Raw genomic sequence first — 20,153 nt, 5'->3', positions numbered from 1 at the left:
CTTCTCTGTTGCCACAGACATGTCAAGTACAACCAACATACCACAAACTGCTCAAGAGTAATGAACAGACATGACAGGGGGGAATATGTTTGGATTATTCACGCAGGCCTTATGTAATGTCTTTTTTACTTTTATAGAGAATTAGTAATACATGAAGACATCAGAGGGTATTATTAAATGATGGGCTCTTCTTACAGTCTAAGCCACTAGGTCCTTGACACTGAAGAAAAACTGCAAATGTTAATTTAATTTAATACAGATATGCAACTTTAGGCCGCATGAGGGGGCTTGCATTCATGTATGTGATGACGTTTGTGTTTGCCCTCACAGGTGTCAGACCGTTGTGTGGTGGCTTTGGTGCCCAAACAGACATCATCATACAACATCCCGCCTTCAGCCAGCATATCGCGCTCATCCATCAGCAGATACGGTGAGTCACTAGACCGGAATGCCGTGGTGCATATACAAAATAGACGATGGTATCTAGATGTTAAGTGTGATTTCAAATGTTCTGTTCACTTTATCATTTAAAGTGATGATTTTGACTTAAATATGTGTATATGTGTTTTTGTCTCCCGTTTGCTGTCAACATTGCCTGACTAAATGACCAATTCAAACATGTTTTTAACTGCATAGCACATTCAAGACAGTCAGTGCACACTTTCCAAATTGTGATTATGGTGTCATGGGATGTTGACGTCCCGTGTGATTGCATGCATGAAGGTGGATGTTTTGCGTGATGTTAGAGGCCGAATTGTCGCACCTTAAAATGTTCGATAATCAGCTACTGAGGTTGAATGGACAAAATGCACTAAAGGTACTTCCATTTATTTTTGTTGTTGTTGTTGGATGTGCACCCTCATCCATCAGGAGCCTACAAAGCTACAGCTCGAAACTCGTTGATGGATTTGTAACTATTTACATTTGACACACAGCGCTTGACGCAATTTAGGTACCAATATCCCCCGCTTTCATTTGTCAAAACTCTGTCCCAAAAATCACACCATCCAGGTGTGAGGCTGCCACAATACCAAGAGAGGTTTGAGCCAGCTCATTGTCCTTGAGAAGATGGAGGAGATCCAGAAAAGGAAGAGGTGTTAAAATAAGAAGCTGGATTAAGATTTAAAATCGCTATCCACCCTTCGCATCATTTTAGGCCAGGTCCCTTTGGGGGCGAGATGTGGCCTGGTCATATTTCCACACTTTGTGTGGCTGTATTGGCAGGAAAAAAGGGCTTTGTAGCTCTTCTGGGCCTTTGAAGCTAGGTGAGAGCGATCCTCACTGAGATCCTCTCTGCGATGCTCAGATCCCAAATCTCCGGGGATCCCAGTGCCGGGAGACTCTTACTAATTAGCAACTGAGAAAGTGATGTGTTATCGCCAAGGAGCAAGGAGGCAGCAATGTGAGAACAGAGTTGACGTGCTGAGGGACAATGGGGCCTTTGGGTGCTTAGCAACATTTTTTGATGCCGGGATTTTGAGTGTGAAAGCATGTTTTTCAACCATTTTGGAAGAAAAGGAGTTTTTTAAGACAACCCCGCCTCTATATGTCCCACTTAGGAAATCTGGCACTATATAATAGTACAAATAAGTGGAGTGGTAAACATAAGCATTGGTCTAAAAGATGGCTGATGCCTGAATCGTAAAGATCAGTGCAGTATTCCCATTGCTACGTTGATCATGATACTGCCCGCGAAATTTCCAAAATAACCATGCAAGGGCAAACAATTTGGCGGGAAAAGGAGGAAGGACAAAAAAAAACAGCAGGAAAACAAAAAGTTCCCTGGCAGGACGGCCGGAGCCCATATGTCACTGTTCGCAAGACGTTCGGAGCGGACCGGTATTGCCCGCTTCCTTCCCCACGGAGTTTGCCCAGGCACCCAAAAAGGGTAGCACGGAGTGCTGGCAGGGTGCCCTGCAGCGGGGAAGGGTCTGATGTGTCCTCGTCACCTCGTGGTGCGGGGTGGGGCGTCCTGGTTGAGCCAGTCTTCGGCAAGTTGGTCGAACGAAGAGCACAACAAAGGGGGCTCTGGCCTTTATGGCCAGCCGCCAAGGGGGTGGCTCCCCCCCCCTTTTCTCCCGCCTCCAGGACCAAAAGGGAAACTGGACCACCCCTCAATGTTACTTTTCCATTTTAGGAATTTTTTATTTTGTGATTTAAAACCAGTGGGATAAAATATTAATTATCGGATTTAAAATAGGCACGGTGGACGACTGTTAGCACATCTGCCCCATAGTTCTGGGGACCGGGGTTAAAATCCTGGCCCCGCCTATGTGGAGTTTGCATGTTTTCCCCGTGCCTGTCTGGGTTTTCTCCGGGTACTCCGGTTTCCTCCCACATCCCACAAACATGCGTGGTAGGTTTATTGAAGACTCTAAATTGCCCGTAGGTGTGAATGTGAGTGCGAATTTTTGTTTGTTTCTAATATGCCCTGCGATTGGCTGGCGACTGGTTCAGGGTGTACCCCGCCTCCCGCCTGAAGATAGCTGGAACAGGCGCCAGCAGCCCGCGACCATAGTCCGGATAAGCAGTGAAGAAAATGGATGGATAGATGGATTTAAGATAAACAGACCATTTTCCAGCCTTGCATTGACACACGCACATCCTCTTTAATCCCTGTAACGAATGTTTCAATTGTATGTGGTTGTTGAGAACACTGTAATATTTGCAATGTGGCATTTGTGTTGTGTGGGGTAAAACATTTCATCCGGTTCAGTTGGCAAACCGATTTGACATCAGACATTCAAATTTGCAGAAATACAATCACGAGTGGTAACACTGGTAGCGTTCATTTAAAGTTCTTAAAATATTATATAACATTCAAGTCCAGTGAAGATTGTGATTAGTTAATCCGGGGTTGTAGTAGCTTTCCACTACTTGTGGGTGTCGCTAGTGCTCCATCCATTGTCCCAGCCAGGAGGAACAAATGTCACTGAAAACAGCGGGAAAGAGAAGTCTTTGTTGGTGAGACTCTTCAGGCTGGCTGGGGGTGGAAGTTAATTAATTTAGCGTCCGGGTGAGAAACCAGTTGTCTGTGTCTCAGCTTTGATGCAACTTGGGACTGGCTCGTAGCTCGTAGCATCTGAGTGCGAAGTTTAAACCGCCCATGCTTCTTCTTTGATAAACAGACAAGGTTTTCCTTAGATGTCTTGTGTACGCAGACTAACTCAGCAGGCAGCCGGGGCAGGTATGCGGAACAGCACGAGACTGGGGGTTGCTGGGTGTCATCTTTAGTGGCGTGTCCGTTACAGGGTTCAAGTTGCTAACCCCTAAAAATGAGCTATACACAAATCATATGACAAAGAATGACTCGCTGTAGTGACCTCTTATTAGAGAAGCCTTAAGACAAGTTTGGAATACTGCCAACCATTAAATTTAAATTCCACCTCAAGCTGTCACTTCTGAGTTATTATATGAGGAAATAAGGTTTGCATGTAGATTATCATAAAACAGAAGATACCTGGTAGAGTACATTATGGTTATCTACAATCATGCTACTGATTTGATCATCTCTTGAAAGCTTGCCTTGGAGTAAAATGTAAAGGGTTCTTGCTTTGACTTAGAAACAAAATAAGTTTTGAGATCATTTGAGACTATTTTGTAATCATTCAAACAGATTCGTCGTTCCGTTACACTGGCAGTCCAGACAGCCTCCGGTCTCGTGCTCCCATGATCACGCCAGATCTGGAAAGTGGCGTGAAAGTGTGGCACCTGGTAAAGAACCACGAGCACGGAGACCAAAAGGAAGGAGACCGTGGCAGCAAGATGGTTTCTGAGATCTACCTGACCAGACTGCTTGCCACCAAGGTAGGCACTGCAAATATATGATCCTTGTCGTGTCGAAATACAAATTATGGCAACATTAACAGCACACGGCTAACAGGAGGACAATACATTTCTAGAATACAAAGCAAATGGTAGAAATATGACATTTAAAGGTCAGATGACAAAGATGTTATGGGGTCAGTTAAAATTCATATTTGCATTGTTTATATGTTATGTAATACATCCACGTAACTTCCAGCAAGTTTTCAACCATAGTTTAGCTAAAAATGAGTTTTTTGTGACGCATATTGAGGCCTCCCCGAACATACCCGAAGCTTAAGACACCGGGGTGTGGTTACTCTATCCACCACAAGGGCTACCAGAAGTGATGTTGCAATTGACAAACACAGCGCGCTACACACTATACGCAAAGGCGAGCAACATGTTGGAATATGTGGAGGAGGAGAATTTCGACGTACAGGAGCACCCAACTGAACTTGGCGTCGTCAAAGCGTACATGTTTGAGCCGATCAGACAGTGACGACGACGAGCAGCCAAGTAGCAGCTGTACAACAGAAAAAGAGAGTGCCCACTGGCTCGATGTGACGATATGTCAAAAGCATGTCTTTTTTTACAGCCATGGCATGAAATAATGGCACCCCAGGGGTGCTAATATTTTTTAGCACGACTATATGCATTATATATTCATATATGTTTTAGTGACACGGCACAAGCTTTTACATAGGATGCAGTATTCCTATATATTGTCTGCCCCTCGCTCGAGTTGCGTTATAACACGCCACAGACAAAGTCTTTCCCGTGTGTCTGTTGGCTTGTCGTATAGGCAAAAGTACAGACGACAGTACTGAAAAGTACTGGGTGGGTGTTTTTTTCCTACTCCCCAGTGCATAGTAACCATAATAGAGTCGTGGGTATATACAAGGAAATCCTCACCTCTTGTCTGCGCCGCTTCGCTGGTGCACTGTGGTGGCTGTGAGAGTTAGTTCTGTTGCTCCCGGTTGAGGTCCCGATGGCCGTAGGAAAAATAGTTGGCACCGCAGCTGGTTTCAGCCTCTGCCTCTGTATCCAATGCTTTCTGCTCAGCCTTTTTCAAAACACGGCGGTTCTAAGTGATCAGCTCAGTTTGGAATGCTTGCTAGGCACCTATAGCCGACCATGTTTCTTCCCCCGTCGATTGACTTCCCTATCCACTGGTTATGCATGCCTTCTTCACATGGAAAGCCAAAAAAAAAAAAAAAAAAAAAAACTCTTGCCGCTACCTGAACCTTTTGTACAACCAAATGCCACACAATAAACCATCTTGGCATTGTTAAATCATACGATAACAAATATACAAGGACGGGAACAACAGCATGTAACAATAGCACACAACGCCGAATGAACAGGTTGCTTGGCTTGTGTGACGTCACAGCCACGGAAAGAGACGAAGACCGGAAGGTGCGGGATGCAAAAAGCAGAAGGCGCATTCTGCATCATATTTATCGATTTAACTGCTGTATATCTGCTATATAATCACTTTGAAATGGCAGTGGTAGTTTGTAAAGGGGTTCTAGAGTTATCAAGACAAATTTTGAAATCTTTGTCCTCTGACCTTTAAGGAAATCTCTGTTACAGATATATTGGACATTATACACTTTCCTCCAAAAGCAGTGGAACAGTGACACCAATTCCATTATTTTCGCTGTTGAAAACATTTTGGTAGATGTCAAAAGATGAATATGAGACAAGAGATCAACAGTTCAGTTTTTATTTCCAGGTTTTTACATCTGGATCTTGTTTGGAATAATGAGCAGATCCTTTCTTTCTCCAAGTTTTAGCCTTTTCCATCACTTTGGTAAAAGTTCGTCTAGGCCTCAAATGTTGTCCCACAATTATTTGGGTTTTGTTTCTGTACTTTTTGGCAAAATCTAGCCCGGCCTTTGTATTCATGCTAATTCTTGATCATGTGCTGTGCTGTGATGTGCATCTTCTGGTGTAACCTCTATATTTTGTATGTGTCAGTCTTCTGATGGTGACAGGTGATCGGTTCAGGGTGTACACTGGCCAATTGCGCTAAGGAAAATGGAAATGGATGGATAGATGGATTGATGGATGGATGGACAATCCTTTAAGGCGAATCTTTTATCTTATTGCTCTCATGTTCACCACAGGGAACGCTTCAAAAATTTGTAGACGACCTGTTTGAGACGTTGTTCAGCACAGTTCACCGAGGCAGCACGCTGCCGCTGGCCATCAAGTACATGTTCGACTTCCTGGACGAACAGGCCGACAAACACGGCATTTACGACACTGATGTACGTCATACGTGGAAAAGCAACTGGTAAGAGCCGATAGAGGACCGTAAAACTCATCTTTTGTATTGTGAAATAAGATCACTTGCAGAGAATACGCCCTCTGTGAGCACTCGTCGCTCTTATACATTTCCTTTGTCTCCATCCTCCAGCCTTCCACTGCGTTTCTGGGTGAATGTGATCAAGAACCCGCAGTTTGTGTTTGACATCCATAAGAGCAGCATCACGGACGCCTGTCTGTCTGTGGTCGCTCAGACATTTATGGATTCTTGCTCCACTTCTGAGCACCGCCTGGGCAAAGACTCCCCTTCCAATAAGCTGCTCTACGCTAAAGATATCCCCAATTACAAGAGCTGGGTAGAGAGGTAAGCTTTAAACTTCACGCACCATTCCCATTGCATCCTTGTTAAAGGCTTCATCTCACTTTCTGTCATTGTGTGTGACGGGTCGCGAAATCCACTCTTTGATATTAACGCCTCTGAAAGTGTGACCTTAAAAGATCATTTCACATAGAGTTCACTTTGTTGGTTGCGAGTGATGACGAGCGCTGTCCCGCAGGTACTACGCCGACATCAACCGGCTGCCAGCAATCAGCGACCAGGACATGAACGCCTACTTGGCGGAACAGGCCAGACTCCACTCCAGCGAGTTCAACATGCTCAGCGCCCTGAACGAGATCTACTCCTATATCAGCAAGTACAGCGAGGAGGTTGGTGCTCCCCTGTATGACAAGGTGGTTGGGATGAATGGGTGTCATTAGTTTAGGACAGCAAGAGGCTGCTTATATGATACGAGACGTTTTACTGAATACTGCCGAATGAATAAAAACTCAGGGCTGTAGTAGCAGTTGTATTTATAAAAGTTCTCCATCGTAGTTCAGGAAGCGTATTCAAAAGGCGGTTTCGCTGGTCCATGTTGAACGAGATCGTTTTGACATTTTTCACTCAATATGAAATGTTTAAAAAACGCAAGGAAGAAACTTCAATGTTTGGGTCTGAATTATCCGTGCCTCCACTACTGCATGTGCTTTAAAAGATAGCAACTACGCTACATAATTTTGTGGATACAAACCAAAAGCAGGATCACACACGGGCAATACACGCACATACACACACCAGAAGACAGGAAGCATAAAAGGAAGGAAAGAGAAAAGAGAAAACCTTTATGGGAACATTCCCTTCTTCTAATGTTAGCTCCTCCAGTGGGAAGTCTGACCTTTACGTGGGACAACCGCACCGCTTCCTGTCTGTAACCTCTCTTTGCGTCCATTATCCAGCCGGCTTGCCCCTTTGCTCTCAATAGATGGCTTAACTTCACGTTTTGCAGCTTCTGTGCCAAGCATCCAAATATACATTTTGCGCTCACTGCAAAATTGAGTCAAAACATCATCAAGTATGGTCACCAGATGTCGGCTGCTACCAAGCATTTATAGATTAGATGTCTGACAATCTTGGCCCTTCATGTTTGTTATCTGTACTCTACTGTATGTTGTATTACATAATGTAAATGTTATGCTCCAGAGACAGAATACTTGTGCTCAATTACAAACATAGTCCTTCATGGGGAAATGATTGGGCAAATTCCAAACATGACAAACAAAGCCAAGATTCAAACCTGGAACCCTTTGACTGTGAGGCAGACTTGCTAACCATAAGCGTCACCGTTCCAAATATCTATTTTATTGAATGCTTGTTTTCCGTTGGGTCGCGGGTTAACTGGAGACTAACCCAGCTGACCTCGCCAGTCAGATGCAGGGCACATAATGAATAGAAAAACATGAATTCACATTTATGTGTGTCTTGGAGGCACGGTGGACGACTGGTTAGAGCGTCTGCCTAACAGTTCTGAGGACCGGGGTTCAATCCCCGGCCCCGCCTGTATGGAGTTTGCATGTTCTCCCCGCGCCCGCGTGGGTTTTCTCCGGGCACTCCGGTTTCCCCACATCCCAAAACCATGCGTGGTAGGTTAATTGACAACTCTAAATTGCCCGTAGGTGTGAATGTGAGTGCGAATGGTTGTTTGCTTGTATGTGCCTTGCGATTGGCTGGCAACCAGTTCAGGTTGTACCCCGCCTCTTCCCCGATGATAGCTGGGATAGGCTCCAGCACGCCCGCGACCCTAGTGAGGAGAAACGGCTCAGAAAATGGATGGATGGTGTTTCTTGGACACTCGGGTGAAGAGAGGGGTGGAGCTGTCAACCGACCACCAACTCGTAGTGAGTTGACTCCGATGGTGGGGGAAGATGCTGGTCCGACCTGACAGACCCCAAACGAATTATGAGTCTGCTGAGAACGTCAGGCAGAGTCCCCTGTCAGAAGGAGTATCAACTCCCACCTCGGGGAGAACTTTGCCCGAGTTGAAGTCACCGAGGTGGTTAAAAAGCTGCTCGGTTGTCTAAAGCTGACGTTTGAACCTTGACAAACGTCCCATTTACACGACAGGACTCAAAAGATAAAAAGCAAAAGGCTTATAGATAAATATTCCCCAACAAAAACAAAAGCGTCTTTATTTATTTATTCATATGTATATATATATATTTTTTTTTTTTTTTTTTGCTCTTTTCTGACACTTTTCGGAAAATAGAATACAGGGTTTGGCTTCCGTGACTGCTTTTTTGACCTGGATATTTTCTCTTATTGTTTCTGAACAGATCACAGAAGCCTTGGAGCAGGACGACCACGCCAGGAAGCAGAGGCTGGCCTACAAGGTGGAGCAGCTCATTGCCGCCATGTCCCTCGAGAGCTGAGGGTAGAGAAAGACTGAGGACCGATGTTGTCTCGACCCGTCGTGCAATACGGGCGTACGCCTGCTTTAGTTTGTGTCCCAGACTCCGTCCATCAAGGCACATGGCCCTCGAGCTCTGAGGCCCTAAACCAAGGAAGGGGCATCAGCATGGAAGGCCACAACAGTACTTATTTATTTATTGGTGTTGTCTCCCGGGACATTGTCCAAATGGAACTTTTGTGCGTATAAGTGTCCAGTTGTGTGTGTGCAGGAGAAAAGCGGAAGGGATGTCATGCTGGACTGCTGCATTCAGATTTTATTTTTATACTCTTTTAAATATGATTAGTTACCATTGGAACCACCCTCCCAAGGCTTCCCTAAATGTCGATGTTGGTCTTCTCGCACACTCTCGTCCGGATGGAAGAGTCAAATGACTAAGATAGTGTACAGGACAAATGAGTGAAGGAAAGGGACAGAGGCAGCATTCATCTGTAAATGTAGCAGGTGAATGGAGAGAATTTTTTTTGTTAGTTTTTTCTGGAGCGTAAATGGAAGTGGGCTTCCAGGATGTTTTTTGGGGCTCATCATTTTTTTGTCAAACAGCTTCTTAAACCTCAAGTACTTCCCCGCATCGCTGCTCATGCCAAGCCAAAATCCTTAATTTGCATCCCATCCTCTTCTTATCGTCCTTTGTTTCCATGCTGTCCCACATCACACACGTCAGCTGTTCAAGCGATCAATCCAAGTGCCAAGACGTCGAGCTGGCCAGTCGCAGGCCTCGATACGACCACAGCCGATGTCTTTGCACAAGCAGCAAGAAGCCAAGCTACGAGTGCCAAAAGAGTCTTGCTCAAAAATCGGTTAATGCTTTAAGTGTGGAACTTAGAAGCTTGCTTAGATTTGCTAAAGGAGAGTGATGCTAAAGGTACAAAACAAAACATCAGACTGCTTCTGTTGAATTATTTAAATAGTAACCTGAAGACAGTGAGCTTTCTTTCTGCTGGTAGTTTACGTCTTATGAGTAGATTTGTCCATTTTCTTTCAGCGAACGATCAGCCAACACAGGTATTAGACAAGGATCACGTTGTAATTGGCTGGGCAACCGGGTAACCGGAACATGTCCAGAACCGCAGTTTAAGTTGGATTTTCCCAAAGCCAGATCTAGAGCCGGATCCTGACTGCGATTGACTGGCGATTACTCCACTGACGATGAGTCACCTGATCTGGGCTGACCTGACCAGTTCATCAGGGCTTGGCAGTGCCATTGGCGATGCACCAGATTGTGATCGCCATTATCCGGGTACCAAGGCATTGACTGGGAACCGATCGTAGGGCAGATAGTAGTCCACATGTACGCATGTGGACTGGTAGCCTATCAATCAGAGTGCAATTGACATATTACTGAGTGGGAATCCATCCAACAACAGCTGTATATGATCACAAAGCTATTCTGTTCTGTAAAGGGCAGCAAGTGGATACACAGGATAATTGTACTTTTTGCTTTCTAGTGGAAAAGCATCTAATAGTGATGCCTGTCACTATATGTTGCTGGCCTAGATGAAGATGGATACTATTAATGGATACTCGCATTACTTTTCGTAAATAATGACTTTCAGACCAATTAAGTGAAATTGGATCATTTCCCACATCACAGCTGATGATCGCTCACTGCACACTAATGTTCAGCGACACAGCTGTTAGGAATTGCTGACTTAAAACATTTGATTTTAAATGCAAAGAGGCAAATTCTGAACCTGGCAATGGTGTTATGGCTGCATACATGTTTGTTCACAGCGTATAGTTGAAACCACGTAGGGTGAAAGGTGGCCTTAGATACCCTCCCCCTCAGTTTTCCCAATATCATTAGTCCTCGACAAAGCAAAGAGTATGTGCTGGTTCGGGCAGACATTGCCCCACTCGCCGTTTGAAGGGACGCATCAGGGAATGACGATGGGGAGGGAGGCGAGGGATGGTCAGGAGACCCCCTTCAGCTTCCTGCTTCTGCTTTGAAGCTGTTCTTTGATCGGACTTGCTGGTGTTGCGCCGGAAATAGTGAGCTAACGGGCAAGAGGAAACCAGGGCAAGGTAATGACTGTGACGCTGTGGCCATGTCCTGCCAGTAGGGGCGCACATGAGAACATGCCGTGGTCAGTCAACTTCCGTACGAATACCAATGCTTCCTTTGCAAGCATATTCGTCAAACTCACAATAGGTCCACAAAATAATTACAAATGGTGACATGAAAATAATGTTGTCATGCTGGATACCTGCTAACCACAATAGGTGATGAGGTTTCATATATATTTTTTATATTTATTTTGATGTATTTATTTGTAAAAATAAAAAACTAAATAGGTCTGTGGACATTGACATTCATACCGATGTAAATACCCTTTCATCTCTGCTTGATGTTATTAGTTGTTCCCAATTGTTAGATTTTAATATTTGACTAAACTTCAGAAACCTGCATGCTAAAATGTTTTTGTTTCGTTGCCCTTTTTTCTTGCAAGTCTCATCAATCTCTTCCTCTGCTTATTGTCACTCATTTCTCTTAATAGACCTTTGACGCGGTCCTTTACCTACATTCTATGCTGTACTATGAAAAAAATCCCAGGGGTAATACGCTGACTCTTATATTACAATAAAACTGTAGCGCTAACAGGGGTAATGTCGGGAAAGCGTGTGCAAGCTCAACTGTGACAAAACTAGAATGCTGCATACGGTCGTCTCTGCTTTATTGAGCATTAAAGGAGCATTTACTGAACATTTAAAGGGGTGACTTCTGTTTCCATGGCAACCAATGACAGTGCTGGGGTTTTGCAACTAGGCTAGCTGGTACTTGTTATCCACAGCCCAGAGTCTGAAAAGAAGACCAGGAGCGGGACATGTTCACTCACAGAGTCAGCACCTCATCACTAAGCCACCAAATTGCACTTGTCAATTAGCGTGCGTGTGGCGGACACATTGCAAAACACAATAGCCACCCGCTGACCCCATGTTGACAACTTCACCACATTCGAGTATGTGGCGGTAATCAGACGATAATGCCTATAACGCTGTTAGTTAACACTATTTTGTGACAAACCTCCAGCTCTGCTTACCTTTTGACACGATGTTTGTCAATGGCTGATCTTCGCCCAGCTAAGTTGCCAAGTCATAAGCGGAGAAACTTGGTTTGGGGGGGTGGTTATTATGTAAATGAGTTAGTCAGAAATTCAGAACATTTTCAGAAATCGGCAGATAACTACAGATTTACTTGGTGGGTTAATGGGTGGGCAGAGAGTCAACTATTTGTAAACAAGCAGTTAAAAAGTCCATCTTCCGTAATACGTCCCCTCTATTAAGAGAAACAAGAATTGTTCATAATCAAAACAGTATCATTCAGCAAATATCATCATCCATACAAATGTTTTTGTTTTTGTTTATTTATTTGTTTTTATTTTGGAATACACTGCTTTCATAGCGCTCATCGTCTGACGTCATGTAAAATCATCCCGATGCCCATTCGGTGTGTGCGCACACAATGCTTCTTTTTGATCAAAGTCTTCAGCGTATGCGAATTGTATCCTCCTCATACCTCACATTGCTTGTATGGAGTAATGCTTTCTATCATTTGAAACAGGACCTAAATGCCTTCTCCTCTTCCAAGGGATGAAATGTTTGTCTCAGTGTGTTCACATTCTGTGCATTCCGAGGCTTCGAGGTACCTCATCCTCCAGAGATTGTCGGCTGAGAGAGTTTTTAATTTGTGCTTTTAGTTTGGCCTGCTCCTCTATCTGCGGCTCCTGAAAATCCATTTGTGCACCCCGTGAAACACAGCTGAATGCACATCTTCGCTCAAAGATTTCTTTTTTGTTCTAATTATTCAATGATAGCTTGTTTCCTCACTTTGGATTCACAGCATGAGAATGCTTTTTTTTTTTTTATTCTTTTATTCTTCTTTTTTGGTTGCTCACGTGACATCTGGATTGTCACTCCACAACTCGACCTGGAGTTGTTCACTAACAAAAAGATGCTTTGTGCACTTTTTCTTCTCTGTTGGTTTGTCGAAGGGCTGATGTTGTGCTTTTGGCTAGCTCGTGTCATTCCATACACCAAAAAAAACATTTTCGCTGCAGCTATTAGACAGAGGGATCAATGTATTACTCCCGAGTAGTAAATGACTGCCCTTCCATTCAACACACCTTGTAAAAAAAAATAAAAAAGTACAAAAATCTTCGTAGACACTGGAGTTCTGTAAAATAATAATTACTGGCAATGATAATAATGGCTGTCTGTCCTTGTAATTTTATAAAGGTCTTGTGAAAATTGTAAGAAAATTAAGGTATTTAAAAACTGTTGTTCTCTTTTTATTTACTTGCTTTGATTTTATGATTATATATTATTGTGTACCTATTGTAAATATGAAGCACACCTATTTTGCAAACCAAGGATTCACTTTATACCATTGTTATATATGAATAAACTTTGCTGGTTAAAAAGTGCATTCACAGTCTTTCGTTTAATCTTTTCAAAGCTAATTGGCTTGCATGCAGTGCTTAACACAGTATTAGACCACCACCCAATCTAAGATACATGCTACAGCAGCCCTAAATTAACAGCACTGGTAAAGTCACTTTTTTTATGTTTCTGTAAAGACACCAGAATGTAGAGGCACTTTACCCAAAATTATATCCATCCATTTTCTGAACCACCTAACCTCACTAACCCTATCCCAGCTATCTTCAGGCGACCCTGAACTGGTCGCCAGCCAATCGCAGCCCAAATTATATTTTAATGATATTCATTCATTTTAAAATGCAATGTTTTATAATAAAATAGAGGGGGGGGATACATACATACAGTACATACATACATAGGCACAATAAAATTCAGAGTACCAAACAAGTAGCAAGACTTGGAGCTGGGTGATGTTGCCACACTTAATCCTTAATTTGTACAACCCAAATTCCAATGAAGTTGGGACGTTGTCTTAAACATAAATAAAAACAGAATCCAATTATTTGCAAATCATGTTCAACCTATATTTAATTGAATACACTACAAAGACAAGATATTTAATGTTCAAACTGATAAACTTTATTGTTTTTAGCAAATAATTATTAACTTGGAATTTTATGGCTGCAACACATTCCAAAAAAGCTGGGACAGGTGGCAAAAGAGACTGAGAAAGTTGAGGAATGCTCATCAAACACCTGTTTGGAACATCCCACAGGTGAACAGGCTAATTGGGAACAGGTGGGTGCCATGATTGGGTATAAAAGGAGCTTCCCTGAATTGATCAGTCATTCACAAGCAAAGATGGGGCGAGGTTGACCTCTTTGTGAACAAGTGCATGAGAAAATAGTCGAACAGTTTAAGGACAATGTTCCTCAATGTACAATTGCAAGGAATGTAGGGATTTCATCATCTACCGTCCATATTATCATCAGAAGGTTCAGAGAATCTGGCCAAATCACTGCATGTAAGCGGCAAGGCTGAAAACCAACATTGAATGCCCGTGACCTTCGATCCCTCAGGCGGCACTGCATCAAAAACCGACATCAATGTGGAAAGGATATCACCACATGGGCTCAGGAACACTTCAGAAAACCAATGTCAGTAAATACAGTTCGGCGCAACATCCGTAAGTGCAACTTGAAACTCTACTATGCAAAGCAAAAGCCATTTATCAACAACACCCAGAAACGCCGCCGGCTTCTTGGGCCCGAGCTCATTGAAGATGGACAAAGTGCGAAGTGGGAAAGTGTTCTGTGGTCCAACGAGTCCACATTTCAAATTGTTATTGGAAATTGTGGACGTCGTCTCCTCCGGGCCAAAGAGGAAAAGAACCATCCGGACTGGTATGGGGCTGTGTTAGTGCCAATGGCATAGGTAACTTACACATCTGTGAAGGCACCATTAATGCTGAAAGCTACATACAGGTTTTGGAGAAACATATGCTGCCATCCAAGCAACGTCTTTTTCATGGACGCCCCTGCTTATTTCAGCAAGACAATTGATTGAACCCCGGACCTCAGAAATGTGAGGCAGATGCTCTAACCAGTCGGCCGCTGTGGCGCATTATGAAGCATAAAATACGACAACGGAGACTGTTGAACAGCTGAAGCTGTACATCGAGCAAGAATGGGAACGAATTCCACCTACAAAGCTTCAACAATTCGTGTCCTCAGTTCCCAAACGCTTATCGAATGTTGGTAAAAGAAAAGGTGATGTAACACAGTGGTAAACATGACCCTGTCCCAGTTTTTCTGGAACGTGTGACAGCCATAAAATTCTGAGTTAATGATTATTTGCTAAAAACAATCAAGTTTATCAGTTTGAACATTAAATATCTTGTCTTTGTAGTGTATTGAATTAAATATGTTGAACATGATTTGCAAATCATTGTATTCTGTTTTTATTTATGTTTAACACAATGTCCCAACTTCATTGGAATTGGGGTTGTATTATATTAATTTCTATTTTCACAAGGGGAGGGCGGGAGAGGGGGGCAGGGGGGGGTCTAATCCCTTCTTCTTCTAATCCTGTACCACTGAGACCAATTCAAATTCATGTGGGATTTAATGCCCTGTAATGCCTTTACAAGCAGTCACTGCATAAAGATGACATTCCATTCCTGTTTATTCTGGGTTGGATACTCGGGCTGCATTACAAGGTCTATTCAATATTTATTATATTGGCTGACTGAGAACACAAGTCTTGATTTCAACATCCAACATCAGAGTCACGGGTGAGCTGGAACCCATCTCAGTTGACTTTGAGTGAGATGTGGGATATACCCTGGACAGGTCCTCAGCCAGTCGTACAGCAGATAAGACAAACACTCGTTAACACACACATTCACATCTATGGACAATTTAGAAACTGAAATAAACCTAAAGTGCATTTTTTTGGATTGTGGGAGAAGGCTTCAGTATCAGGAGAAAAGTCATGCAAGCACTGGGAGAACAAACTTAGCATAGGAATGGGGGGGGCAAAATTCAGACCCCTAACCTCAAAATTGTGAGACAAATGTGCTCACCACGGGTCCACCGTGCAGCCTTTGATTTCAAAATCCACCCATCCAGCCATTTCACCGCTTATCCTCACTAGTGTCGCGGGTATGCTGGAGCTGATCCCAGCTAACTGCGGCCAGGAGGCGGGGTACCTCCCGAACCGGTCGCCAGCCAATCGCAGGGCACATATAAACAAACAAACATTCGCACACACATTCATACCTATGGACAATTTTTGGATTAGTCAATTCATGCACGCATGTTTTTGGGATGTGGGAGGAAACCGGAGTACCCGGAGAAAACCCACGGCAGCATGGGGAGAACATGCAAACTCCACAGAGGCGAGGCCAGATTTTAACCCGGGTCCTCAGAACTGGCGCATGTGCTCACCAGTCGTCCACTGTGCCGCCCATTTTAAAATCAAATGTAAACATTTTTGGGTCACTTTGCTGTTACTGTTTATAGTTTAGTTCGGTTTGCATGAATGGAAATTAGTCCATCCATTCATCCTTTTCCCGTACCGCTTATCCTCACTAGGGTCGCGGGGGTGCTGAAGCCTGTCCAAGCTGACTCTGGGCGAGAGGCGGGGTACACCCTGAACTGGTCGGATGGACATTAGCTTTCTGCTAAATCTGGTGCAAGCATGTTTTCGTGGCTATTGATTTGATTAATATAAGTGCATATTGTCCATAAACGAAAGAAATAAAACATATTAGCCATGTTTGTTGCTGTGATCGTGAAGGGTATGAAAACTAAAAGGACCTGTATCATTGAGTTGCCGATTGAAACTGAAAACGTGCAATAACTCATTAGAGTCACATTTTGAAACTGTCACCGATTGCAGAATGCACCTGGTTTACAATTTAGAAACATGTTTTTCCCACAGGAAATACTGTCCATAGAAATAACTCTAGTTCAGGGTCAAACATTTTGCCATTATGAAACCTTTTAATACATCATTCACTGCGATGAAAGTTTATATTAGTCAACTGGAAGCCAACTGTTTACTGCCACTGTTGAAGATATTCAGCGAGTAAATTTTTCAAGAGGTCGGCGTGAAGGAGGGTCTCGTCCAGCTTGTCTGTGAAATACGGGTTTGTAAACCACTGTGATGACTATCTAATCCCTGCAGATGATGCTGTTGCATCACTTTGGATTGGAGATCAGCACAACCTTTGAGTGGAAGATAAACATTTAAAAGGTGAATTTTGGTTTGTCACTTCGATTATGATGGAGATTAATGCCAATATGTTGGAAGTTGGACAAGATTAGGCACTTTACACCTGAACAGTATGTAAATCCATCCATCCATTTTCTGAGCCGCTTTTCCTCACACGGGTCACGGGCGTGCTGGAGCCTATCGCAGCTGTCATGGGGCAGGAGGCGGGGTACACCCTTAACTGGTTGCCAGCCAACCGCAGGGCACACAAAAACAAACAACCATTCGCACATACATTCACACCTCGGGGAAATTTAGAGACGTCAATTAACCTACCATGCATGTCTTTGGGATGTGGGAGGAAACCGGAGTGCCCGGAGAAGATCCACGCAGGCACGGGGCTCTAACCAGTCGTCCACCGTGCCGCCCAGTATGTAAATGTCTGGGATGAATAGAGTATGAATAATGATAGTTGGTAGAAAGGGTGTTTTGCGATTATGAGAAAAGATGACGCCCTTGATGGAGTGAATGGCGAACACCATGTCAAAAAGCCTCACTCGAGCCATGCGGCGAGTCAACGCCGCTGACTGTGTGTTTCTTAGTTATATATCTGTAAATAGATTATTATTTTGCCATCAAAGGTTCTCTCAGTCTTGTTGTTTTACACTTTGAGGTGTCACAAAAGCAAAAGGTCTTATGGTCATAGTTACTGGTCTGCTTGACACGTTTCTTTGTTTTTTGGCCTTTTGGTCAGAAACCGGTGTTTTGGGACAAACCAACCCACGTTCTACTGCTGATTACTAAATAATGGAATAAGCTAGAAACAAACTTTCTTTTTCATGTGAAAGAAGAGAGTGTACTCTTATTTTGGGTGGTTTTAGTGCTTACATTTTCACAGAACACAATATTCTGTGGGTGTTGAAAGACTTGCAACAGCCTACAAACATAAGCTAATTTAGCATTTTGCTTGCTAGTTAAGGTAACATACTTTCATAAAATACAAGCCTGAGCCAATGCTAGTTAACTTTTTTTTTTCTTTTTTTTTTTACCAAGTTATCAAAATGGTTATTGTACTATATAATTAACAGTAAAAATATTTTTTTTTTTACATTATTTTTCAGTGTGGCAGCCCGGTGATCGACTGGTTAGCACATCCGCCTCACAGTTCTGAGGACCCGGGTTCAATCCCCGGCCCCACCTCTTCGGAGTTTGCATGTTCTCCCCGTGCCTGCGTGGGTTTTCTCCGGGCACTCCGGTTTCCTCCCACATCCCCAAAACATGCACTGTAGGTTAATTGAAGACTCTAAATTGCCCGTAGGTGGGAATGTGTGTGTGAATGGCTGTTGTGTCGCAAGTGCAAAAAGATGTAAACCACCAACATTTTTAAAACAATCAAAGGCTACCGTAACATTTCTAACAACTGACATATGGTGACACTGGAGTCAACTCCGCTTACTCACCTCGGTTACGACTTGGAGCTGCTGACGTAAGCGGATTGTAAACCGAGCTCGGGCGTGGCGGCAACCTCACGGAGTCCTGCGACAATAAGTGGAGCTGGCGGCATTAATTAGCTGTTTGCATAATGCATACAGGCGTACGGAAACTTTTCGTCTGACATTTGCTGACAGGGATTTCTACCCTGCCGAGCTCAGCTGACCTTTCAGCGGACGAGTGTGACGGTCGCCGTCTTGCTTGCTTGCTCGGACTCGTCCCGACTACCTGATATGCAAATGAGGCTCTCGCAGCAGGTTGACTGACGGCCTCCTGATGTTCCCGCCCGCCTCTCTTTTAAGACAGAGACGTGGGCGGATAGAGCAGTATGATTCTATTCAGTCTTGTAATGTAACACAGTACAAATACTTCATGACTGCTTTCCCGTATCTGTACTTTAATTCATTTAATTCACTTCTAGCAACTTTTTACTCCACTACATTTCTGAAATAAAATGTATACTTCTACTCTAATACGTTTCCCTGAACCATCTCCACAATAATATCACAAGAAATTGTTCGTTGCTGTCGAACCGCAGAGTACAAAGCGGAAGAATGGTCCTACCCGTCCAGAGGTAGGCACGCAAATGACCCACTGACAAGATCAAAGCATCTGCTGCTGACTCTGCTGCTCCCGCAACATCTCCAGCAGCAGATGACGAGCAAAACGACTACAATGAGGATAACGTTACACATCCATCGGCGTCTTTACAGGGATGCTTGTCATACATCGGATGAGGTGCCTCTTACGTCACCCTCAAGTGGTGACGTAAGAGGCACCTCATCCCCATCCAACCTGAAGAAGCACATCAAGGTAGGTTAAATTCATTTTGATTAATCCAGTAAAGTCCAAATGTCAGTGCTCTTTAGTTATGATGGGCTTCTTAAGGAATATGGCGAAGATGATGGCCAGGCTCACGTGAGAGCTAACTTTGCTTTTTTGCCAACATGTAGATCTTTAACTATTGAAGACAAAACAATTCAAAGAAAGAAAAAAAAATCTAAATTTGAAATGCTCACTTTAAAAAAAAACATACTTCCAATACTTTTGATGTGTAAATATTAAATACAGATGCTTTATGACCTTTACTCAAGTAATAAGGTGACTTTTTACGTCTACTGTTATTTTCTGTCAAGAAACTTGTACTTTTACTCAAGTATCGCTTTCAGGTACTTTTTACAAAACCGGTTATAGTCCTTAGCACATCTGCCTCACAGTTCTGAGGTTAAGGGTTTTAATATCAGTTTTGGCCTTGCTGTGTGGAATTTTCATTTTCTCCCCGAGCTCATGTGAGATTTCTCCAGCATCCTCACACAATTAAAAAACATGCATGTTAGGTTTATTGAATGCTCTAAACTTCCATGTGTTCGTATGAATGCTTGTTTGTCGAGACATTTTCATAATGGTTGTAAACAATAGAAACCAAGGTACTGCTGGGTGGCAGAAAACCAAGTCAGCTACTGCTGACTTGAACTGTAACGATAAAAAAAAAAACAAATTTGGCTTTGGGGGTTGCGTCGCCAGGTATACCACAAAAGGTTTAGGTTGTTTAAAAACAAAAATAATAATTACAAATTAAATTAGTCCTGTCTGTGAGGAGGATAAATCTAGTGGACTTCATAAATGGTTGTACAGAGATGATCGCAAAAGCTGTGGCATAGTAAACACTTCTAAAGGACAGAAAGGTAATCAACCTTGCATTTT

The 20,153-nt window shown here is 43.3% G+C and overlaps 1 protein-coding gene and 1 long non-coding RNA gene across 10 annotated transcripts in view; one reads left to right on the top strand and one right to left on the bottom strand.

Annotated features, from left to right (window-relative positions):
* The window catches only part of plxna2 (plexin A2), a 250,244-nt gene extending 240,508 nt beyond the window's left edge, over nucleotides 1–9,736 (top strand). For all 7 annotated transcript variants that reach the window (XM_061789534.1, XM_061789577.1, XM_061789552.1 and 4 more), the window contains 6 exons: nucleotides 331–430; nucleotides 3,617–3,807; nucleotides 5,937–6,106; nucleotides 6,230–6,442; nucleotides 6,636–6,786; nucleotides 8,728–9,736. In XM_061789534.1, coding sequence (XP_061645518.1) covers nucleotides 331–430; nucleotides 3,617–3,807; nucleotides 5,937–6,106; nucleotides 6,230–6,442; nucleotides 6,636–6,786; nucleotides 8,728–8,823 — 921 coding nt within the window. In that variant the 3' untranslated portion in view covers nucleotides 8,824–9,736. The remainder of the gene's footprint in view (nucleotides 1–330; nucleotides 431–3,616; nucleotides 3,808–5,936; nucleotides 6,107–6,229; nucleotides 6,443–6,635; nucleotides 6,787–8,727) is intronic.
* A 7,105-nt stretch (nucleotides 9,737–16,841) lies between these two features.
* LOC133474390 (uncharacterized) lies at nucleotides 16,842–18,709 on the bottom strand. Of its 3 annotated transcripts, none has more exons than XR_009787495.1 (5): nucleotides 18,616–18,709; nucleotides 18,419–18,494; nucleotides 17,295–17,400; nucleotides 17,076–17,199; nucleotides 16,849–16,972 (listed from the first exon to the last, which is right to left on the bottom strand). It is a non-coding gene; the product is annotated as an uncharacterized LOC133474390 (long non-coding RNA). The 3 variants fall into 3 exon arrangements; XR_009787510.1 differs by having other exon boundaries at nucleotides 17,083–17,199; XR_009787490.1 differs by having other exon boundaries at nucleotides 16,842–17,199.
* Between the last annotated feature and the right edge of the window lie 1,444 nt (nucleotides 18,710–20,153).

This window comes from Phyllopteryx taeniolatus, chromosome 1 (genome assembly GCF_024500385.1).
Source record: "Phyllopteryx taeniolatus isolate TA_2022b chromosome 1, UOR_Ptae_1.2, whole genome shotgun sequence".
NCBI classification, from domain to species: domain Eukaryota; kingdom Metazoa; phylum Chordata; class Actinopteri; order Syngnathiformes; family Syngnathidae; genus Phyllopteryx; species Phyllopteryx taeniolatus.
Note: the sequence above shows the minus strand (reverse complement) of the source record. Positions and strands in the feature narration are given on the sequence as shown.